This window comes from Musa acuminata, chromosome BXJ1-8, assembly GCF_036884655.1.
Source record: "Musa acuminata AAA Group cultivar baxijiao chromosome BXJ1-8, Cavendish_Baxijiao_AAA, whole genome shotgun sequence".
Lineage (NCBI taxonomy): Eukaryota > Viridiplantae > Streptophyta > Magnoliopsida > Zingiberales > Musaceae > Musa > Musa acuminata.
In genome coordinates, this window is record NC_088334.1 from 8,449,009 (window position 1) to 8,472,874 (window position 23,866).

Below are 23,866 nucleotides of genomic sequence, written 5' to 3' on the forward strand. Positions count from 1 at the left end.
TGACAATCTTTAAAAATTTTGCAACCTAGGTTCTTGTTTTCACTTGTTCAAAACATCAGTTGTAACTTCAGTTTCCATATCTCAACAGGATATTGTAGGCCTCATATTATCACGCAGAACAATCTTTGAAGAAAAGAAAAGAAAATTTGAACATTGATTTTAACAACCAATGATGTAAAAAAGAGCATCTCTTCACAGTAGTATCTAACTTCATCATGGAAGCACATTTTCTTCCAAGCAGCAACATCAGAATCCTGTATTTTGATAAGGAATCATGTGTAGGTTTCAACGACAGACTCGGTCTTTAGCTTTGTGTAAGCTTTCATAGCAGCAAATGTCATGCTCATGCTATATGAATATAAGAATTGAGCATGAACCAAGAAATCATCTCTTAAACCTAACTAATCATGAATTGGATTCCTTTGAGTTGGTAACTAAAGTTTTCAAATTTAGGATTTGACATGAATATGTTGGTTCTGCATGGGTGGCAGAATGCGCAAGACTCCCACCGATACAGGACCTAAGGTACGTAAATTTGTGCAGTCTTGCCTATTCAATCAAGAGGTTGTTTGTATCTGTGATACTTGCACTATTCATCTAATTTTAACTATATAATGCACATATCTCCCACCTTTTTTAATGCTTCCAAATTGACTATTTCACAATCTAGTACTTGTGATTCTAATCTGGTTAAAGAGATCACTCCACTTTTAACACACCCACAAAGTTGATTAAAAGAACCAAGAATAATCAAAATGATGAATGAAATAGAATCACACTCAATCTTGTTTTTTATGTTCAACTGCAAAATACATCAGGGTTCTCAACTAATCTAGTGAACTATCTTCCCCACAGGGTGAACAATGTGAGAGATCATCGGCCTCTTGCTTTCACTGAGTGACTTCTTGAGACATTCCTTCTCGCACAGCAACCAACAAAGTACACAATAGACTAAACCATTCAGCAGAGTGAAAAAGGAAAAGAAATCAGTGAATCATCTGGTCAGGTGGATGAAAAATTATAATTTTTTTAAATCAGCTAAAATACAATATCATGCATTCTTATGCAATATATATCAATTTCAATATCAGACATAAGCCAAGCAATAATGACAATATTGTTGTACCATGTCAATTTCAAAGTGGAGTTTGAGAAACTTACCAATACAACAAAAAGAATCAGGTTAAAAATTGCAACCACTCTCCATTCTGTCTTCATGTATTGAGCAACTCCAGCCCTAATATTAAAGCACAATAAAACTCTGTTAATCAGATTGAAAACTGAGCTTCAGGACAAAGACCTGGTATGTTGTCAGGAAACTTGCTTGCAAGAGTCACAGTCATAACACTTGATACTTCTTGAATTTTTATAAAGTTTGCAGTCCTTGTTTGTGCTAACAGGATGATAGGTCAGGTCATAATAGGAGGCGTTTACGGCAGGATATCCACACCTGAAAATAGAGAGAGAAATGCAAGCAAAGAAAATAATCAATTCATTTTCAATAAAAAACTTTAACAAGAAATTGAATTTTGAATTATAGCCAAAGCTACTAAGAGCTAGAAGAAATGCAAATCCATGTGGAGGAGTGCATGCCTTCCTTTCCTACACAGGGAGGGATACACCTGCCTTTAAGTGAAGACAGATAATGTTGGTATGCAAATTTTGAAAAAGGTTCTTTGTGCCTTTGTGTTTCACAAGCTCAATAATATGTTCACACTCAATATTATAATGGCTATGTGATAGGGAGAACATGCAGAATCTGTCATAACACTACGTAAACTAATTAATTCTTTACACTTTACTGAGTTAATCGACATAAGGGTTTTGGCAATTCATGAGGGGGAATAAAGGAGTATAAATGTTTATCTTCCAGTCACAGCTATTGCTGATAATTTTAATGAATATTTATAATGTACCCTTGCCAACTTTAGTAAATACCTGCAGTTATATGTCAGCGAACCATTGTGGACTATGGAGTACCTTATTGGTGCAAAGCATCAAAAGAAAGCAGGTATTCTTCTTGCTCAGGTTTCAGATCCAAATTAGGTATGCAAGGGAACATTAGGTGGCAGTTTAAGCAAACAAGAATGCAAGGAAACATACTCTGATGGTGGCCTACAGCAGCCAGCCTCGATGGGGCTAAGTTGTGCCAGTTTATACTCCTTCAGAGTCTGGCCGAAGTTCAGACAAATGAGAAAAAGAATATTGCAGTTGATATTTGAGAAACAAAAATGAAGAACTGACCTTGTATTTTTTTGGCAAACTATTGCAATCCTCAGACTTGACAAGGCAACTTTTCAAGTGTCTCCAGTTTTTGGTATTGTTGAGCTTAAAATAGAAAGCCAATTGAATGGGCATACAACCGATGTATATTCAAAATATTATCAGCAATACTACATCACTATTATCATATAACATAAGACCTACCTGCTTGAAGAACCAAGAACTATAATCTTGAAGATGATACTCCTTGTACCTAAACAGCAATTTAGTAAGAAATGGTTGGTGTAGCATACAAAACTAATCATCCTTGTACTTAGATGATGTCCAATTTCTTGTACACCCCGCTAGAATCATCTGGAAAATTGTAGTTTGCATAATGTTTGGGTACTTTGCGGATTATTCTGAAAGATGACTGTCAAACAGAATGACTGAAGCAAATGACACTGACAACTTCAACTGTAGACATTTGTTTGCAATGATCTCTAAATGATTGCCTTCATCCAATAGGCAGATGGAAGGCCGTGAATTGTTTCTTGAAGACATACTTCAATATTCCATGATCTATCTAAACTATTAAATAAATGAAACACGATTCTTCTCATATTGAAGCTGGATAAATGCTTCAAACCTTGGAGTTTGCAGGTATTGATAAAATCTTGATTAAAAATTTATTGAAATCCATCTCAAATTGTGTTCACATTGATTCTTTTACTTACCTCAGACCAGCTACAGCATGACCTGAACCATTATTTGTTATGATGAACCTACAAGAACATTGGCTAGATTAAAATTCAACTCCTAATAAAAAATGGAAATGAACCAAAATTCTAAACAAAAGTAGTTAAAATAATAATGTGAAAATGAAAAACAAACCATATGATTTTTCCAAGTGTATTGTTCTGCTGATATAAAATATTTCTGAGGGACAAAAGGAGTCAAACACATCATAGTTACAAAAGCTTTAGCAACTTAAACTAACATCACTGTGCCTAAAAGCAGTATTCAGTTTTAAAGAGTTGAACAACTTAAGAAATACTAATTTTAAACATTTATCATAAAGAAGCAATAGAAGAAAGGAAAGAAAAGGGTAACCAGGAGACAGATGAAGATTCAATGTGTTGGAGATTTTGTACATTCATGTTGAAATAGTTGGTGTTAAAAGATAGGTAGCTGAAACCTAAAAGGCCAAATGCATGATCAGGGATTTAGCAAGGTTAGAATTTATATAAAACATGATATGCTCCTCGACAAAGTGAAAGGATTATAGTAGAATGATGATTGAAAAAAGATTCTTTTTATCAACAAAAGAATTAATATGTACATATGATTTCAGCTTCCACCTATGCTTGAACAGAGTGACTGAGATATGAAAATCTTCATTCCTTTTTGGCTTATTTTTTCTCTTCCTAACAATCTTTCAGTAAATTCTGAGACTTCCAGAGAACAAATCATTGACTGATAAATAAGCATAACACCTTTCTTGTTGGTAATCATGGAATTTTCAAGATTCAATAGGAATTGGGACTAATTAAATGTCATTAAGTGAAGAGAAAACAAGGATTTCAACCATCAGTACTTACGCCAGCACGGTGAAGACCATAATTGCAATCAAAATCAAGCACAACATGACAAGATACTGAATTCTCAATGTCAAGGTTCCCTCAAGTACAAGGCATCAAAACAGAAAAGCATTAATGAATTCAATAGATTGCAACTTATTAGAAGGATACCACCCACAGCAGAACTGCAACATTTTTCCAAGCACCCAGGAAACCTATCAAGGATCTATGTTATGGAGACAGCAATTAGTTCTGGAAAAGTAAAACAAGTAGCTAAACTAAACATCTTAAGCACGAGTCGAAATGGAAGGAGACTTACACTAAAAGAATCAATGCACCGAGACCCATGACAGGGAGGGTCAAGGACTTTCGGCACTCATCATGGTGGATGCTCATCCATATTCCAAAGCAAATAACTGCTATTGCTAGTATCTACAACATCAAAACAAGTCTCCAAGGAGACATTCTAGTGGTTAAGGTGCAGTGCGCAGAGTCAGAAGCTCAGGGGATTGAATTTTACTGTAAGCATCTAGTATGCATATATGTAATGTTTGAATGGAAAAGTAAGGTTCTAAGAAAAAGCAAAATAAGAGTTAAGGTGATAATGGCAGAATATTCAAGAATAATTTCTATAAGTAAAGAAATCACACTCTCATTTTCCTTTCATTTGCTAACTTCCAAGAACAAAAGCAGATTTAATGATAAAATCTTTGATTTTATCAATACTATCGGAAAGCAGGCCTCGGTTCATCTTTCCTAATTTCCTGTTCTTGATTCTCTTACAACCTCTCTAACAAGATTAGGAATTTTGGAGCAAAAAAAACCAGACAAGGGGGAGTAAGTTCTTTGTACTCTAAATAACAAAAGAAAATATAAAGTTCCATAAAACAAACAAGTGGTCTGCATCACTTGGATCAAACCCCTCTTCATCACCCAAAAAGGATCAAAAAAGAGTGAAATTTCTTTCAAAAAATATGCACATTTCTTCCAACGGAATGATGAGAATGTGAAAAGCACCAACTTTGGGGGCCAAGTAGTGCAAATGGAATGGCAGAATAGTATTCAGCACGGGCGTAGTGATTACAAATGTTGATTTGTCCCACAAAAGGAAGCCTTACATGAAGGGAGAAAGAAGAGGGTAAAGAAAGCAGCTGAGATGTTTACCATGGAGAAAAAGTTGATCCACCTGATGACGAAGGTGCTCGTTCCCGTGCTCATGGTTCCCCCACCCTTTCCGCTTCCCCCTTGCAACGAGGGCTTTTGCTAGAAGACAAAGCAGATCAGAAGAAGAAGGGATGCAGAGTGTGTGTGATGATGGCAAAAGACGATGCCGTGGAAGCCATCACTTTATAGCCCCAGCAGCACAAGCATTCAAAACTGCAAACCTTCGAGTGTGACCGTCTTCTGCGTAGTGGGACAATGGTACTGATCCCGCGTGTGTAACGGCACACTTCAAACCGTTATAAATCCATACATCATAACTCTTCGTCATAAACCGTTATAACTCAAATGTGACGGATCTTTGTAACGTACGGTGAACAGAGAGCTAACTGAGGACGACGATGGGATCAGCTGCGAGATCACCGTCATCCTTCTTGGAGATGCCAAGAATCAAGGACGATCATGGAACAGATGGTGTCGCAAGACGAATCCATCGTTGAGCCAAGATTCTACTGGGTTGAAATCTTTAGTTGCAGACAAAAAACATGGAGCATTACGTCGAACATGGAGTTCGCGGTCCTACACTTCTCCGCAGAGAGAAAAGATAGCACGCTGCAGTGAATCCACGCCGTCTCTCTCTCTCTCTCTCTCTCCCCTTCTTCTTCTTCTACTTACCAACAAGAGTTAGTGTGACAAAGAAAGAAGATTCTTCGAGTTTACAACTTCGGCAAACAACAGGCTTAAAGATGAGATTGCTTAGGGTTGATATGTGTTCTAATCAATAAGCAGCTTCATGAGCAAACATGGAGCGGTTCACATCTCTTTCCTGATCACGAGCTTCTTCCTGGGTGCCGCTGGGATTGCTTAACCAAGCAGCCTGTGATAAAAGGCAAAACCGCATACCTGTAAGTCTTACGGCAAAACAATAGGCAACAATAACAACAACACAATAATTCAAAGTGTTTTTGACGTATCCATCCAGTTTGCCGGACCTCGTGCTGTTTGTTCTCGTGCTGCAATCGCGAGCGTAAGCGAAGTGGATGTCTCACCCATCACTTCCAGAAAAAAGAAGTTGCTTTTGGTGCAGTCATGGGTTGAGTATATAGCAGCAGACAACGAAAAAGAGTTGAAGGCATCAGAAGGCATGTATGGTTAGGAGAATCCTGATGCACTCGAAACTGGAAAACCTGGTGTCCCTACACACATATCATCGACTGCTTCTTTCGATCTGTAATCAATAAGAGGAGTGATCGATGACCCCATCTGCCTCTATGATATATGCTAAAGCAATCCATAAGGTGAGATCGACGGCCTTTAAATCTCAGTACCTGAGCATTAAATGAGCTGCAGAAGGCAGAAGTCAACACCTCCTCACTTCTCCAGCTCTTCATGGGGTGCAGGACATGTGGAAGGCCAGAGGTGAAACATAGGAGGGGATTGTGGTCGCCGGAAGAGGACCAGAAGCTGAGGGAGTACATCCTTAAGCATGGCCATGGTTGCTGGAGCTCAGTTCCAGCCAAAGCTGGTGAGTTTCTCGTCCTTGCTGCTTCAGCAGAAGAGGTTTAAGTCAAATTCTTTGAAGAACCAGTAGAATTCGTATCGAACTCCTTTTGCTATCATATATAGGGCTGCAACGAGATGGGAAGAGCTGCAGATTGAGGTGGATCAATTACCTGAGGCCAGGATTGAAGCGTGGTAGCTTCTCTCCCGACGAGCAGGAGACAGTCATGAAGCTTCATGCTGCGTTGGGCAACAAGTATGAACTAATTTCTCCGAATCTGACCTCGGCATCTGCACTGTGTTCATGCTTCTCGAACTTGATATTTCAGGTGGTCTCTGATCGCAACGCATCTTCCTGGGAGGACAGACAACGAGGTGAAGAACCACTGGAACTCCTACCTGAAGAAGAAAGCCGTCGAGATCGATGGATCGACGTCGTCTTGTTCCTCCACATCTTTCACGGCATCAAGTTCTCAATCCTCCATGATCGAGTCACGTGTCCCTGAAAACCTCAACAACGAAGTCCCATTTCCGGCCTCTTCAGAGGATGGGTACTCGTCCTTGTTCGTCTCGCAGCTCACCAGCCATGGCTGCTCATCTTTTGGGACTCCACAACCTCCCGTCGCCAAGGTCATATTTGCTGACTGGTTACCAGCAGACCATGCAAATGACCACATCTCATCATGTTTCCTCGAGGAACACCACCAATTGTGCCAGGAGACACTCCAACCTAAATCCTCTCAAGCTGCCTTATATGAAGATTGGAGATATCTCAGTGGCCACAGCTTGTCACATTCAGATATCTCAGGTGTCGAAACCTTGCAGGTGGATGAAACATCACAATCTGAGATGGAGAAACGATGGGCAACTCATCAGATCCTCTTTCCTTGGTTCGATTGATTGATGAACTACGAGGAGGATACGCATGATGGAAGAAGAATTAGGCGAGAAACAACCTCGATTTTGTTTGTCAGGACTCGCCTATTATGAATGTAATGAAGTCCATTATGTATCGTCATCCATCATGATCTTTAATTTGGTGCAAACTTATATATCAATCATCAAAATCGATACATATTTGGTGCAATCTTAATATAAACATTCTGTTGTGTCCTAAAATGAAGACATGTGGATCCCACACGACGTGGGGCCCGCATGTCAGGTGTACCTCTTGTGTGGGCTCTTAATTGGATAAAGTTGTGGGTGCAGACTTTTGGAGCCTGAAATCGTGTTTATAATTGGATAAATATCATTAATTATTTAATAATTAATGATATTTATTATTGTGACTGTTGCTTCACATATCAAAATTTCTTCTTAATAATATTCATTTCTGAGACCATAATCCTAATTTTCAAAGCTTATAAGCCACGATGACAAAAGACTATGATGAATCTTGCTACGTGAATCATGAAAATTCTTCTTATTTACAGGGATAATATTATGTACATTTAATATTTTTTATTATTGTTGTTCCATGTTCAACTTATGTTATTTAGCATGCTTCGACCAACCATGCTGAAATGTCATGGCGGATAGGTCAGCATTACCGAAATTTTTAGATACTTGAAGGGCTTATCGGTCATTCTGTATTTTGCTATTAAAGAGAGAGAAAACGGCTCACACGGCGAAATCCCCCGCTCACCCGAAGTTCTGCTTTCGATCGCTCGATCACCTTGATCTCGAGCCTCCTCCCGTTCTCCCCTCGGATTGACGATCTTCCGAGTGACCCCCAAGTCGTCGAACGCCGCTCTCTGTCGTTTGAGGTGGATTCGTTCGGCCCTCTTCTCGAATATAGAGAACCCTAATCTTGATATTTTGGTCTTGGTCTCTTTGTGGATCTCCCTTGCTTTCGTCGGAGTTCTGCTCAGCTTTCCTTTGCTGATCGGGGCGAGTTCATTTGGTCGAGACGAGTTCGAGATGCACCCTCGAACGGGTACGAGCCCCAATTTCTACGAGCAGCAGCAGAGCCAGCAATGGTTGAGGGGAAATCAGATGGGAGGCGATTCTGGTGCTGCTGAAGTAGTGGAATTTGTTCAATCTGAGTAGGTAAAGGAAAAGACTATAAGTTTTAATTTAAATATTGTAGTTTTTGTTCGGTTGGGTGAAGGTGCAGGTCCTTCCTGTAGACTTCTCCTTGCTGATGCGGAGAGCTGGCGTGGGGAGCCCACCGGGGAGGTGGTTTGTCATGAGAGCGATCTGGCCCTTGTATGGTGGAGTCGAGTTGGAGAGCTGGGCCGTCCTTGTTGCTGGGTCGCCTCCTGACTGTGTCTTCGGATGGCGCCAAGGGTCCTGCACAACAAGTTTGTGCCGGGGGTGTTCCGGCTCAATCCCTTTGATCCTTAAGTCAGAAAGAGAAAAGGGGAGGTTAAGAATGTAAGTGAGAGAGCGAAAAGCTCTTGCCCGCTTGCTTCAACTTGGACCAGGGCTTGGTTTTTATACCTGGGTGCTGAGCGGTCTGGACGTGTGTTCGCCAAGGCCCCCTTTACGCCATACGACAAAGGCATTAATGAGGGCGGTTTGCTGACGTGTGTCCTCTGATGCCCGAGATGAATTGTTGGGGGGACGCTTCTGGGCTGACTTCCTTGCTGCTTTTGGTTATGCAGGGAGTGATCCTTTCATCGGTCATTGAGAAGGGAAGGTTGGTGAAGGCAGCCCATAAGTCATTAATACAGAGGCATGACTTATGTTGATGTATCAATCAGGAGTGGATTGTGTGGGCCCATTCCTAGAAGTCGGGGCAAGCATCATGACCTCCTACTGGTGGCTATAGGGACTAGATGATTCCCGGGTTTTTGCTTAGGTGTTGCTTATGTGGTGGGGGGAGCGGGGTAGTGTCAAGATTATCCCTATCATTCGTCCCGCTTGAAAGGCGTTCTTCGGAGCTTCGAATGGAGGTCTCGAAGGATGTCATTTTTCTTGCATGGTGATGCGATCACTATTCAACTTTGGGTTCGTTGCTTGCACCGTGGTGGTTAGTGCGAGGCTTGTCTGGGGTGGGTTGTGCTTTGCCAGGGCAATCTTTGCTTAGAGGGTGTTGACCTAAGGGACCTCTCTCTTTATTTCTCCCTCTTTATATTCGTTCTCCCCCTTTCACATGGGAGTTCATTCTCTCATTTTTCGACCTCTCCCTTTTGCTTCGGGAGGTTTCCTTCTTCGTTTTTGCCTCCCCCTTCCGCACGGAAGGTTGGGTCTTCTTTTGGGCCCGCCCCTCCTTCCACTTTTGGGGGTAGGTACTCGACCGCCTGGGCGGGAGTGTAGTTCCGTAGTAGCGGGTGTTGGCTCAATCGCATGAGGGAGAGGATTGATATTAGTCCGTCGTAGTAGCTTCCGTCGTAGCAAGTCTTGATTCGACCGCCGTGGGTGGGAGTATCGGTATTAGTCCGCCGAAGCGGCTTCCATCGTAGCGGGTCTAGATTCGATCGCCATGGGCGGGAGTATTGGTATCAGTTCGCTAGAGTGGCTTTCGCCATAGCGGTCTTGATTCAATTGTTGTGGGCAGGAGTTTCGGTATTAGTTCTTCGTAGCGGGTCTTGATTCGATTGTCATGGGTGGGAGTATTGGTATTAGTCCGCCCGAGCGGCTTCCGTCGTAACGAGTCTTGATTCGATCGTCGTGGGCGGGAGTATCGATATCAGTCCATCGGAGTGGCTTTTGTCATAGCGGATCTTGATTCGACCTTCGTGGGCAGAAGTATCGATATTAGTTCGCCAAAGCGGCTTCTGCTATAGCATGTCTTAATTCGACCGCCATGGGTGGGAGGATGGCTCGATCACATAAGCGGGATGGACCCACTGTGGTGGGCTTTGGCTAGCGGTTGTGGGTGATGCTACGACGGGTGGTGCTTTTGCTACTAGGGTGCTTCACCCATGGTGCACGTCGGGTTGTGACGCGCCTTCTTGTCCTTGGGACTTGTATCGCTTGCAGTTTTTAATTATGGAGGGGATCTTTTGCTACTCTAAGGCTTGATCCGCTTAAGGGGTTGTGCCCCTTTTCCAGGCTTTGTTGTCGTGCGATGATTGGAGGCGCGACTTCTGTGGCGGGCGCTTCTTGTGCTGGATTTCGCATTGTCCCGAAACAGATTTGTATGGGCGTTGCCTTGTAGAAAACGAGATGCTTCTGACATTCATTGAGGTTATTCTTGGGTCTTTATATGGCAGGGCTTTGTCTTAGTATCGTTAGGTTTTAGAGCTTTGCTTTATCGCTGTCCATTAAGACTCTCTGTGCCTTCTTTGTTGGTTGATATGGATTCTTATAGTCCGCAAAATGGTGTCCTTATGTTCCTGGAGCTATCGAGCTCACGGGAGGTGGTTCAGAGAACCTCGTTGAGGGTTGACCTAGGCTTGATCCGCTTAAGGGGTTGTGCCCCTTTTCCAGGCTTTGTTGTCGTGCGATGATTGGAGGCGCGACTTCTGTGGCGGGCGCTTCTTGTGCTGGATTTCGCATTGTCCCGAAACAGATTTGTATGGGCGTTGCCTTGTAGAAAACGAGATGCTTCTGACATTCATTGAGGTTATTCTTGGGTCTTTATATGGCAGGGCTTTGTCTTAGTATCGTTAGGTTTTAGAGCTTTGCTTTATCGCTGTCCATTAAGACTCTCTGTGCCTTCTTTGTTGGTTGATATGGATTCTTATAGTCCGCAAAATGGTGTCCTTATGTTCCTGGAGCTATCGAGCTCACGGGAGGTGGTTCAGAGAACCTCGTTGAGGGTTGACCTAGGGTCGTTTGCGGAATCTTTCGTTGGATTGGCCCCGTCGCAAGGGTCAGCTCTTGCTGCACGTGGGGACATCCCAGCGTGCTACGAGTGGTGTTTTGGGGGTACCTCCTCCATTGGGGGAGGGCGTGGAGAGCTGCTCCATCCCGATGGAGGTAGGCTCGGGACTCCTAATGTGTCCTGGCCCGTCGTAGCGTTTGAGACTTGGACCTCTCTGCCAATTGTGTTCCTACCCCCTAGGGGATTGCATGGTCTTTGGGATGACCAACCGTCCTCCTGCGACCCTCGGGGCTCCCCTCCAAGCTAGGAGGTGGGAGGGGTTGATGTAGGATGCGAGGCTGTGGGAGGGCAGCACGGCTATGGGCGAGTATTGCTGTGGGTCGCTTAGCTCGGTTCTAGGCAAGCCGATATACCAGGCCTTTATCGAGTCTCTGGTCAATCAGTGCTATCGCAACAAGGGCCCAGGTTTCTCGGTCCTTCTGTCTTCTCGAAACTGATTCTGCTTTTTTGGGTAGCACCACCCATACGTCATAGGCCTAGTCAACTGGGCACACAATGCAGGGATGCTGGTGAGCCAGTTATCCTAGGCAAACACAAGCCTCGTGGTGAGGGTGGCGGAGCCGGAAAGGGGCTCCGTGATAGCTGAGGCCCAGGCCGCAAAGACAGTCGTCCTGTTGGGGCAGGCCCGACAACAGCTTGAAGAGTTTAGGGTGCGCTTGACGGAGGTTGAGCGGCGCTTGGGAGACTTGCGTTGCCGCCTGGAGAAGGACCTAGAGCGGGGTTGCCAACTAGAGGGTCGGTTGCAAATGGGCTTTGACGAGCTGATGGCCTCTAGGATGGAGGCGAAGGAGGCGAAGGAGCTTTTGGCTGAGTGGCACCGCTCCGGCGATCGGGAGCAGGAGGCGGTTGCTGCGTATAAGGAGTTAGAAGGATTCCGTTGGGGGCTGCGGAGGGTGGAGAGGGACTTTTGCCGCTATGGGTGCCTCGTAGCCCTTTGGCACTTTTAGACTCGGTATCCTAGTTTGGGCGTGGAGGAGGACCCCTTTGCGCAGCTGCCCGAGGATATGGAAGCGTCTTGGGGTGGATCTCCTTTGACAATGGCTGTAGCTCCGGCTTTTCTTCCTCCTCCAGTTGATGCTTTTGTTTTCTTTGTATGGAACCTTAGGCCCAGGTTGCGGACACCCTCTCTCTCCATCTCCCTAGAAAAGCTACCGATTCTCCTTTGCTTTAATTCTTCCTTCTTAGCTTCTTTCTTCTCCAACAGCCTCGATCTCTCTTGAATTTAATAGTAATGTTAATTATTAATAGTAGTTAATTTTTATTAATTATAGCCTGTGATTTGTTTCAAGGGTTAAATTTGTCATTGCTAGTATTTTGATGTATAATGTAGTTTTAACATCTTGAATCATGGCAAATGTAGTTTTAGGATTGTTATTAGATTTGAACAAAATAGTATTTTAGTGCTTTATGGATGGTTAAATGAATTTACTTCAACTTATTGGTCATGATATTGTTAATATGAAATAATATGAAACTAATGTATTGTCTAATTTTTATTTTAATGATTGTTTGTCTCCTTAATTATATTTTTTATAATTTTTATATTGGGGAGCTCCTTGCTTTGCTTGGGTGAGCGCTTAGTGCCTTAGGCATTTTGGAAGCTTTGCATCTTTTAGTTTGGTGCCTTTGACAGCAATGGTCCTTTCCTTTGTTCCCCCCTTTTGGATGCCTTTGCGACTTTTTGGTGCTTAAAGTTTCAGTTCTGGATACATTTAAAAAGTTAAAGACCTTGGTATGCATTTGACTGATTGACTCGACTTTAGGTTGGACTAGTTTGTTCCCATAGAATGCCTTGAAAACTTTTAAATTAAGAATCAGGTTTTTAGTTTTCAAATATATGAACTAAACTAAGCAAAATGGATAATTTGCTGGTATGTGGTCAAGTTGCACTTTTAGAAGATTGATTACCATGAGAGTGCTAATGGCATTTTGAGCTAATCATATCTTTGGATTTTGCATAGAAGCTTAAAACTTTCAGAAAATGATAAGGTTCTGTAAATGAACATATTGTTTTTTTTTTAAATGATGCTTTACTCTCAAGGTGTAATACTTCTTGAGACATTGGTTGCATCATAATATAATTTTTGTGTGAAAACTTGACTAGAATTTTGGAAAAAAAAAAACCTAGAGTATAGCTGAAAATTTTTGTATTTCTGTTATATGAATAAAGTTCCATTTACAAACTTTCTCATGGCAAATAGTTTGTAATTTTAAAAGAAGTCTTATGTGTGAAGTTAGATTTTTTCTCTTAATTCTGATGTTGTTTTGGGTTGATAGTGGTGTTTGTCATGTGATTGAGGTGCTGCCCAAATGCTGTGGTGGACACAAGGACCCTTTCTTTGTCAGAATGTATCATATGTATTTATGAGTCATTTAGTTTTTCCTCTTAATTCTGATATTGTTTAGAGATGATAGTGTTGTTTGTCATGTGATTGAGGTGCCTCCCAAGTGCTGTGGTAGACACAAGGAGAACACTTTCCTTGTCATAATGTATCATATGTATTTATGAATCATTTAGTTTTTCTATTTGGGGAGGCCAAATCAGGAAATTTAAGTGTTCAGTGTTGGCATGAGCAATTGCCTGGGTGCCTAGGCTAGTGTACATAAAAAAGGTTTAGGATTAATCCATTTATATGATCCTGCCTATTTTTATTTTGTAAAGATGTACATTTCTGAAAAATATTACTGTATATATTGCAGCTACATGCTGCAGTCATTTGCTCTAATCACAGTTTATTTGTTTATGTACATTTGTTTATTTTGCTTCTGTTTGGAAATTTTTTGTCTGTGGATCACACAGTCATTTAGGTGACAGCAATGTGCTTAATCTTTTATAACATTTTTGTATTAGGTGACTCTCATGGGAACTTAATTGAACAATTATTTGGAATGCTATTTCTTGAGAATATCTATAGCTAGCTCTGCCACATTATGTATGATTATAATTGGTTTTTTGTTCTGTAAAACCTGTCACCTTGTATTACCACTACTGATTCTTTCTTTTCCTTATTTCTTTTCTTGATTGTTTCAGTTTAAGATTGGAGGGCACATCTAAAGATACTGCCTCCTGATAGTCTTCACAAGACAGAAGCATGATTTAGATTGGTTTTTAATTACTATGATACACAGATTAAGAAGCCTTTCTTTTTGTGTTTGGTTGTTAGTTTGTGCCATCTTGCTTACTCATTCATGATTAACTATTCTCAATATTCATGTATTTTATTATAGTTATCTTCTTTTACAACATCTTCTCTTGACAATTTTTTGCTTTGTCTCGTCATCATCAGATCAATCGGAAGCCACAATTTGAAAGAGTTCCTTATGGTGCCTGCGTGGTTGATGGATATTTGCGTGCTCTTTGACTATCTCATTAAGCTTATCGAGCACGTCAGTTTGGATTCGGTGTTGGTGAAGTTGTCAGAGGTATTTAACACGCCAGAAGAATAAAAAGCAGCGGCCTTTGTCATGAGATCTATTGTTCTTCTTGGTCATAGATCGGGTAGGATACTCTCGGGTTCCTGTCTTTGGGTTTGGCCTTCGAGAAGCCTTTGCAGCAATCAGTGCGGAAAGGATGACGGGTTTCCAAAAGATAGCAGCAAGAAAGTTGATCCTGGGCATCTTGGAATTTCTCCAGAAAGGGTCCGTAGAGACAAAGAAGCATTTCCCTCAAAGGATGCTGAAGAAAGATTGGATTTTGCAGATAATAAGTTTGATTTTGGGGGAAATAATGAGGAAGAGTTGGAGTGTGGACACCTCCCTGAGGAAACCCTTCTTGGTTTCTCAATTGGTGGTACAGACACAGCAGATGATGATGATCAGAGCGATCGCCGTGGCAACAATAATCCTCGACGGAGGTTTATAGAGGGTAATAAGGCTGAAGCTGACAGGGTGTTTGAGATCTTACAACAGGATGGGCCTGCATTCAATGTCCGGTCAGCACTAGATGAGCTGCGTCTGCATGTCTCCAATGCATTGGTGAGAGAAGTTCTTCTCCGCATTCTTATGTCTATAAATGGTGCCAACAGGTTGCGGTGTGCCAAATTGGCCTATAAGTTCTTTGTGTGGTCGGGTCAACAGATGGACTACAGGCATAACACTAACAGCTATAATCTTACCCTGAAAGTTTTTGCAGAAGCTAAGGAATTGAAAGCCATGTGGAGACTGATGGATGAGATGATCGAGAAGGCATTGCCAATCACTGCACGCACATTTATAATATTGATTTGCACTTGTGGAGAGGCTGGCATGGCCAGGAAGGTGGTCGAGAGGTTTATAAAATCCAAAAATTTTATCTACCGGCCTTTCAAGCACTCCTTCAATGCAATTCTCCATTCTCTTCTAACTGTGAATCAGTATTGGTTGGTAGAGTGGGTTCATCAAAAGATGCTGCTCGAGGGGTACTCGCCAGATGTTTTGACCTATAATGTCGTCATGCGTGCTAAATACATGCTAGGAAAGTTGGATCAGTTCCATAGATTGCTTGATGAGATGGGGAAAAATGGGTTTGCTCCCGACCTCCACACGTATAATCTCATGCTCCATGTGCTTGGGAAAAGTAATAAACCACTTTCTGCACTTAAACTTTTAAACTATATGAACGATGTAGGCTGCCATCCTAGTGTTCTTCATTTTACCACTTTGATTGATGGGCTTAGTCGTGCTGAGAATGTTGATGCTTGCAAATACTTTTATGATGAGATGGTTAAGAAAGGGTGTGAACCAGATGTAGTATGTTATACTGTGATGATAACTGGCTATGTAATTGCAGGAGAGTTTGATAAGGCACAGGAAATATTTCAAGATATGTTAATCAGCGGGCAACTTCCAAATGTTTTTACATACAATGCTATTATCCGTGGGTTTTGCATTACTGGGAAGTTTGACGAGGCATGTTCCATGTTGAAGGATATGGATACAAGGGGCTGCACTCCAAACTTCTCAGTATACAGCAGTTTAGTTGCAAGATTAAGAAATGCAGGAAAGGTTTCTCAAGCAAATGATATAATCAACTATATGGTAGAGAAAGGTCACTATCTTCATTTAGTATCAAGGTTCAAGGGTTACAGAAGACGTTAGCTGAAATTGTATGAATGGCCATTTGTGAACTGTGGATACCATTCTTTTTAGCTAAATGGTGTTTGCAGGAGTTGAAGTAACAGAGACTATTTACCTCAAGCATTTTATGAGGATTAGATCCCCAAGCTTATCTTGTTTCTCTTTTATCTTTAGTATCTTAGGCAGCAAAGAAAGAGAAAATGGTTCCAATGGTTGTTCTTTTCGGATCATAACTTTTCAAGGAAGTACTATTAGGTAGTAAGTATTCCAGAAATCAAAGGCATTTTATATTTGTACTTGACAAAATTAACAGAAAGTTTGATTCAGCTAATAAATTAGATTTGTTTCAACTCTTGGTTTGTTGAGCTCCCTAGGTGAGCTCATGGTACTACTGTATACCTGATAATTCAGGTAGGTCCTATACTAAACTATGTTCTGGCATTGGAAACTTTACAAAGCGTTTTTCCTAGTCAGTTCTTTTCCATTATGTTATTGGCAAGTAAAATCACAATGTGAGAAATTCTGGATGCAGGATATCTTTAGTCATAGTTACTGTCTCATGAAATTCTTTCAGGATGCTAGGTGTTTCAGATGGTCTGAAGGGCTGAATCGTCTGCTCTTACTCTTTTATATCTTGGATTTTGGAATTACCCATTTCATGTCTTATGCTTTGCTCGATATTATGGTGTTTCCATGTTGTCCATTGTTGATTTTCTTTGTTATCTGTTATCTTTGTACATTTTGGTAGGGGTTTTTTTTCTGTTGCTCCTCAGATCATCTGACCTCAAGGTGGTAAATAGCCTACCAAAGCTGTTGGTGGTGTTTCTTCTTGGCAAGCATCATTTTGAAGGATTTATGAAACAATATGTGAAGCTTCCTGTCAGAAAACTGAACAGTCGTCCCGAGATACAGCATCCATGCCCTTCATATCAGCATTGAAATTTGACATTGACATGTATATGCATTAGCCACACATTAGGAGAATATAGGCATGCTAACTCAAGCAGTTTAACAAGTTCTGGAGAATATATAGACATACTTCTTATTTCTAATATGTAAGTTCTTGTACAGTTATTTTATATTGGTTGGAGTTACTGCTCATGCCAAGTTTTTATACTTTTTGCAGGTTATTGAAGATATACTAGATGTTCTGATATAGTGTCATTAGAGGAGTACTTTTCCTCAGAAACTTATAACACAATTGGGATAATGGAAGGAAGGATATGGCAATTTGAAAGGAGAATAACAGAAAAATCAGGTTGGACAATCCCATGCTTTCGTGTCCTTTCTCTTATTCTGATTGTTAGATATTCAATTTTCCTTTTTATTGTTCATTAAACCAAGTTCATTTTACCTAACTTGGAAATAATGCTTTGCTGGGGCTTATATCTTTTGTGGATCCAATGATTTCATAAATTGGACAGATACTAACTGAGATGGTTGAATCTTTGCTGCATGTTCTTGTTTCTCTACCCTATTTATTCATAGTTGAGAAACATAGTGAAAACACTTGCATTTTAGTTATGTGGCCTTCATATGTGATGCTTGTTTCATGTTATATACATAATATTTTTCTGACATATCAAGTTATTTACGTTTGGTTGATTCTCATAATCTTCTGCATCTAGGATATCTATGATCTTCTCAATCGGTGCTGAACTGTTGATCCTTTATGAGGCCACACAACATGCCTAAAGTGGTAGAAAAAAAAATTATTGGAAAAAAAAAATTCAGACAAGCTTTTGTTACTTCTAAAATGCTGAAAAATACAGAAAAAGAGCTGATTCGGCTGGAACTATCATAATAAAAGTAATTTCATTAGTGTTTGGGGCATGGTTTGCAGTACCGGTCCGTACCGGTCCGCCAGACTTCCGGTACGCGGACATATGTTACCGTTCCGACACTGTAGCAGTATTGTAGCGGACATATGGTACACCTGGGTGTACCGAGCGGTATACCGTACCGTACCGGTACCGAGCCCAGGTCGAAACTCCGGTACGGTACGGTATTGCGAACCTTGGTTTGGGGCCTGTGAGCTCTTTCATCCCAGGCACTGAGTCACATCAAAGATAAGAGCAACTTTCTGTTCTCATTTCTCTCTGTTTATGATTGGCATTTTCAATCATGACATAAGTTATGACTTATATGCGATGATCTGCTAAAGTTTGAACACGGCAGCAATTATATGTTCACTAATTCAGCCCATAATTTTTGAAGGGTTTCTGTTATTTTATCATAAGCGAAATCTTCAATTATGCATAGAAAACATAATTTGCATCAGCAATACTTTTTTCCTATTAGCACTGCATGACAAAGGGAATGCCACTGATGATGTAGCCCATTGAGTTTAGCTTTTTGTAGGGGCTACTAATAAGTTGGCTTTATTTCCTTTAAGTTCTGTCTCTTATTTTATTCCTTTGAGCATGATGAATTCATGGAAAGATTTTTTTTTGTCACTTCCTGTTTATATCTATGAAAAAGAATCAAATTCTTTATCATGTGAGATCAGATTATAAATTTTTCCTTGAGCTTACTCTGATACTAATTCCTTTACACACCTTATCACAGAAAAAATGTGAAGAATTTTTCTTTCTAGAATTACCAGAGAGAGTAAACCTAGAAGCTTCGTTATATTTCTCATCAGAACCTATAGATCTATATGGAATATTCATATCTCTTTATCCAACTGCATATGAAAAATACAAATATGTTCCTAAACGCAACCAAAGATCTAAGCATAATCTCTTAAAACTAAATCCAACACAAAATGTCTTAATCATAGGCCAATAAAAACCAAGTGATAAGGCCCTAACCTTTGTGAGCCCCCCATAAGGCCCAAGTTTATTGTACCCCCCTAGAACTTATTCTGACCAGTACACATAGAGCTTAAAATATATAAATGGCCCATGCAGATTTCGAAGTTGCGACCTTCGCGTGCTAAAACGCTCTAACCAACTGAGCTAATAGGCCTTATTGAAATAATTAAATCATAATTTCTAGGATTTCTATCTTGCATATAGAATTCTTTTTATATTTGGATTTTTTATCCACCAAGGATCGTCTCTAAGAATTCAAAAATACTTCAAACTTCAACAGTAGCGTAGAACTGAAATGCTTGTCTATCTTATTTGTGGAATTCTGGAATTACCCTTACTAGTATTGACATAATTTTGAGCATGGATCGAGTGATGAGATGATCTTTTTAAACAAATATCAAACAGCTTGTAAACAATCTATGGATCAGAAAGGAAGGCATAATAGTTCTGGATGAAAAGAAATCATGTGATGTCTAATCCTGGAACTCTAAATGGAACACATTTGCCTTATATGGAGACTTGCTTGATCACTGAGAATGCATCACCTAGTCTTGGATGCTATATATGTGTGTGTTTTCAATAGCTCCACTGGTGGCCAAGAAACACACGCACACGTATAGCATGGAAGACTTGGTGATCAAGAGATGCCTTCATTCTCAAGGACCTGTGTTCTTGAGACATTGTTGGTATCATAAAATATATTTTGTGTGAAAACTTGACTAGAATTTTAGAATTAAAAAAATACTTAGTGTATGGCTGAAAATTTTTGTATTTCTGTTATATGAATAAAGGTCCATTTACAGACTTTCTCATGGCAAATAGTTTATAATTTTAAAAGAAATCTTATGCATGAACTTAGTTTTTACTCATGATTCTGATATTGTTTATGGGTGATTGAGTTGTTTGTCATGCCATTGGGGTGCCTCCCAAATGCTGTGGTAGACACAGGGACCCTTTCCTTGTCAGAATGTATCATATGTATTTATGGATCATTTAGTTATTCCTCTTAATTCTGATATTGTTTAGAGGTGATAGTGTTGTTTGTCATGCGTTTGAGGTGCCTCCCAAATTCTGTGGTAGACACAAGGAGGACCCTTTCCTTGTCATAGTGTTGTATCATATGTATTTATGAATCATTTAGTTTTTCTATTCGGGGAGGCTAAATCAGGAAATTAGGCTATAGTAGTGTCCCTAAACTGGTTTAGGATTAATCTATTTATATAATCCTACCTATTTTTATTTTGTAAATATGTACATTCCCGAAAAATATTACTAGATTTATTGCAGCTACATGCTACAGTCATTTGCTCTAATCACAGTATATTTGTTTCTGTACATTTGTTTATTTGACTTGTGTATTGAAATTTTGTTGTCCGTGCATTGCACAGTCATTTAGGTGAAAGCAGTGTGCTTCATCTTTTAAAAATTCCATGGGAAATTAATTGAACAATTATTTCGAACATTATTTCTTGAGAATATCTATAGCTAGCTCTGCCACATTATCTATGATTATAATTGGTTTTCTGTTCCGTAAAACCTGCCACATTATCGTGTGAGGGCCATCTGATGAGCATCAGATTCTGCGTCGAGACAGATCGTCCTCGATGTAATAAAAGAAATCTGGAGATTGTTGGTGTCGTTGACGACAATGGCATCCTTTGTTGCGAGCTGGGCGGAAAACCACATCTTTGCTACGTTTCTCTGTTGCAATCTGGGCGATGATCCGGAGATCGTCGCTGTCTGTCATTGATGAGAAATTGGGAAGCAACGTTGCTACAGTACCCTACTGCAAGCTGGGCGATGATCTGGAGATCGTCGGTGTCTGTCATTGATGAGAAATAGGGAAGCAACGTTTTGCTACAGCACCCTACTGCAAGCTGGGCAATGATCCGGAGATCGTCGGTGTCTGTCATTGATGAGAAATAGGGAAGCAACGTTTGCTACAGTACCCTACTGCAAGCTGGGCGGTGCCATTTCCAGCCTTGCGTCGATCTCGACGAGAGTTATCATGTTGTCGGTGTGGACGGCGATCACCGTCGGCCGAGGCTCCACTCTTGGAATGGAATCCACACATTAGCGAGGTTGCATAGAGAACATTCTGCAAGAACAGAGGCAGAGGAAATCACAGCACTACCATCACTTTTTACCGTTGGAGTTATTTCCTCAACGATGTGTTCTATGGTCAAAGGACAATGGGATATGAAGATCTTTAGGAAGTTAAAATTAAAATATACTTAAATCATATATATATACATATATATATATATATATATATATATATATATATATATATATATATATATATATATATATATATGTGTGTGTGTGTGTGTGTATATATATATGTATGTGTATATAAATATATATATGTATATATTCATACATATATACATATATATATACATATATATATAATGGGTTTGACTTCTTTACAATGGGTTTGAGTCAAATAACATGATTTGAAGTACTTTTTTTACATTACATTATTTCGAAAAACTAAGGATTTCATTATACTATTTAAGAAACCTAAGGACTTGATCCTATGGATATGTAAAATATAGGATTTTCAATCTTTGCAGGATTGTTCTTCTAACATATAGAGCTGTATTAGCTTCCTATAACAAGGATGTTAACCTTATCACACTCACCGGAGTAGAATAAATTGTAAAATATGATTTGAGTTTTTATTATTCTAGTTGATGAGTATAATTGTTATGTAGATTTATTTACTTGCAAAATAAATGTATCTATAAAGCTTATAGATTTAAGGTATATATATTGATAGAATTGGATATATGTTCTAAAAATTAAAAAAATATATTTTTATCAAAAGCTAAATATAGGTTTGCTATCAAATTAAGAAACAATAAGTAGGAAGTTAAATGTCGTCAAGATGATGTTAAGATTGATGTATTTGAGTAAATGAAGAGAAAAATAAATTTGATAGGTTTATTGCACTATAGCACCTTCACGACTCTTTAAGTCAAATTAGATAAGTATAAGTTTAATTTATTATAAAATAAGAATATTATATATTGTGTGCATTTATAATATATGTTTGAAAGTATATTATGAATTAATATACACATTACATAAGCATGAAAATATATAATTATAATGAAAATATATTGCATACATGTATATGTGTAATAACGTGTCGTATGAAGATGTATATATTCATCATGTAGTGTGAGAGTGTATATATATATATTACGATACACAATGCGCATATATATTAAATGTATAGAGTATATGAATATTTTATGATATGCGATGCACAGATATATTATGATATGTGATATGGAAATGTATACATTTTTTATGACATGAGATATGAGAGTGTACGGATATATTATAATGTGTGATAATATAGTGTGGAAGTACATATTATGATATATGGTGAGGGAATATATATATATATAGTGTAAAATATACTATTATCTATTATATATATTATGACATAGGGTATAAAAGTTCATGAACTATACTTCTTAGCATTTGTTATGTCATGGTACTATACTTGTAAAAAAAGTTCTAAGATGATATATTTACTATTAAATATTTTACGCATATGATTTTGAAATATTGTATACATGTATAATACATGCTTACTTAAATAAAACTATAGAAGCTTATATTTATTGAGTTATTACTCATCGTAAATTTTATTTTATAAGTAGGTATACTAGTACACATTGTTAGGATCGAAATGATATTGAAAGGATGTAACTTGAAGTAAATATAATAAGCAATTAAAACAAAGAACAATAGAAAAGCAAAAAGATAGTGCACACCAAATTTATAGTGGTTCGGTCGTCGTGACCTACGTCCACTCCCGATTTCTCTTTTGTCGAGACCATCAACGTATACTAACGATCTTCCTTTAATTGGCGAAGATCAATTATCCTCTTACAACTCTTTTTCCTTTTCGCAGATTTAGGAGACAATCTTTATAAGCCACTTATCCCTCTCTTAAACTAAAATCAAAACTTAAAACTAGAAGGGAATTGTTTACAGCAGAGTTTTCATTTTTTTTTTGTTCTCAATTTTTGTATGTACCGAGTAAGGATGAGTGGGGCATTTATATGCACCAAATGGATTTAAATTTAGAACTAAAATGCTCTCATCTTTGGTTTCCCAAGTCCTAGCGATACCATCGCTTGCAACACTTACACTAGGTAGTATCATCGCCCAATCTAGTGGTACCACCACCTGATAGATTGAAAAAATATGCTATTGACTTTTCTAGCTCATAGGTGGTTCCACCTAACCTTGGGTGACCTAATGGGCCTTTCACTTGGCCTAAAATAGTCCCAATTTAGGCTTAATGGGCCCATAATTGAGTCAGCCTGAGTGCATTTGAAACTAACTCAATTAAACCTAAACTACTTCGATCTAGATAAATTATTATAAGCATGAATCCTAAGTTACCCAACATGTCATCGGTTCATCCGGTGCTTTGTTCGATTTTTCGGTGCATCGTCCTCTCTTTCAATGTATTGCTCAATCGGCATGTTGATTTTTACAATATCTGATCTCCTTGGCATAATGTCTGATTCTTCGGCCTGATGACCGAACTCATGGCACGAAGTCCTTCTGTCGGTACGTCGATCGATCCTCCAGCTCGACATCCAATCTTCTGATATGTTTCACTTCGACCCAACATCTTATTGCTCTTGCTTTAATCAATTTGTCCTTTCTAGTCGAAGTTAGTCCTATATCACTCAAAACATAGATTAAATCATAAACTCATTAATTGATTTGATCATCAAAATTCG

At 39.4% G+C, this 23,866-nt stretch overlaps 3 protein-coding genes across 10 annotated transcripts; 2 read left to right on the top strand and 1 right to left on the bottom strand.

The window, feature by feature from the left end:
* Nucleotides 1–747: 747 nt before the first annotated feature.
* LOC135587398 (tetraspanin-10-like) lies at nucleotides 748–5,137 on the bottom strand. 5 transcript variants are annotated; one of them, XM_065078757.1, is made up of 12 exons: nucleotides 4,947–5,137; nucleotides 4,102–4,214; nucleotides 3,954–4,008; nucleotides 3,804–3,859; nucleotides 3,097–3,141; nucleotides 2,940–2,987; nucleotides 2,428–2,476; nucleotides 2,245–2,328; nucleotides 2,104–2,171; nucleotides 1,325–1,450; nucleotides 1,162–1,237; nucleotides 748–916 (listed from the first exon to the last, which is right to left on the bottom strand). In XM_065078757.1, exons 1-12 carry the CDS (start codon nucleotides 4,998–5,000, stop codon nucleotides 833–835), a joined length of 858 nt encoding a protein of 285 aa, XP_064934829.1. In that variant the 5' UTR covers nucleotides 5,001–5,137; the 3' UTR covers nucleotides 748–832. The 5 variants fall into 5 exon arrangements, with proteins under 5 accessions (XP_064934829.1, XP_064934830.1, XP_064934831.1 ...); XM_065078758.1 differs by having other exon boundaries at nucleotides 748–951; nucleotides 4,947–5,131; XM_065078759.1 differs by lacking the exon at nucleotides 3,097–3,141 and having other exon boundaries at nucleotides 4,947–5,133.
* Nucleotides 5,138–5,991: 854 nt separating this feature from the next.
* Nucleotides 5,992–7,518, top strand: LOC135588960 (transcription factor LAF1-like). Its single transcript, XM_065081289.1, has 3 exons — nucleotides 5,992–6,468; nucleotides 6,570–6,699; nucleotides 6,773–7,518. Exons 1-3 carry the CDS (start codon nucleotides 6,333–6,335, stop codon nucleotides 7,341–7,343), a joined length of 837 nt encoding a protein of 278 aa, XP_064937361.1. The 5' UTR covers nucleotides 5,992–6,332; the 3' UTR covers nucleotides 7,344–7,518.
* Nucleotides 7,519–8,079: 561 nt separating this feature from the next.
* LOC135587399 (pentatricopeptide repeat-containing protein At3g60050-like) lies at nucleotides 8,080–21,330 on the top strand. 4 transcript variants are annotated; one of them, XR_010475867.1, is made up of 3 exons: nucleotides 8,080–8,492; nucleotides 14,505–16,530; nucleotides 17,399–21,330. XR_010475867.1 is itself a non-coding variant. In XM_065078762.1 (2 exons), exon 2 carries the CDS (start codon nucleotides 14,683–14,685, stop codon nucleotides 16,291–16,293), a length of 1,611 nt encoding a protein of 536 aa, XP_064934834.1. In that variant the 5' UTR covers nucleotides 8,080–8,492; nucleotides 14,505–14,682; the 3' UTR covers nucleotides 16,294–20,433. The 4 variants fall into 4 exon arrangements, 2 of the variants coding, with proteins under 2 accessions (XP_064934834.1, XP_064934835.1); XR_010475866.1 differs by having other exon boundaries at nucleotides 14,505–16,527; XM_065078762.1 differs by having other exon boundaries at nucleotides 14,505–20,433.
* The last annotated feature ends 2,536 nt before the right edge of the window (nucleotides 21,331–23,866 follow it).

Excerpts from the sequence above, each read along its gene's own strand:
- LOC135587398 (XM_065078757.1), bottom strand. The coding sequence starts at position 5,000 with ATGAGCACGGGAACGAGCACCTTCGTCATCAGGTGGATCAACTTTTTC. Across the intron at positions 2,988-3,096 it reads ACACTTGGAAAAATCATATG|GTTCATCATAACAAATAATG; the intron begins GTTTGTTTTTCA and ends ATGTTCTTGTAG. Across the intron at positions 917-1,161 it reads TGATTCTTTTTGTTGTATTG|GAATGTCTCAAGAAGTCACT; the intron begins GTAAGTTTCTCA and ends CTGTGCGAGAAG.
- LOC135588960 (XM_065081289.1), top strand. The coding sequence starts at position 6,333 with ATGGGGTGCAGGACATGTGGAAGGCCAGAGGTGAAACATAGGAGGGGA. Across the intron at positions 6,469-6,569 it reads CTCAGTTCCAGCCAAAGCTG|GGCTGCAACGAGATGGGAAG; the intron begins GTGAGTTTCTCG and ends TATCATATATAG. Across the intron at positions 6,700-6,772 it reads CATGCTGCGTTGGGCAACAA|GTGGTCTCTGATCGCAACGC; the intron begins GTATGAACTAAT and ends TTGATATTTCAG.
- LOC135587399 (XM_065078762.1), top strand. The coding sequence starts at position 14,683 with ATGAGATCTATTGTTCTTCTTGGTCATAGATCGGGTAGGATACTCTCG.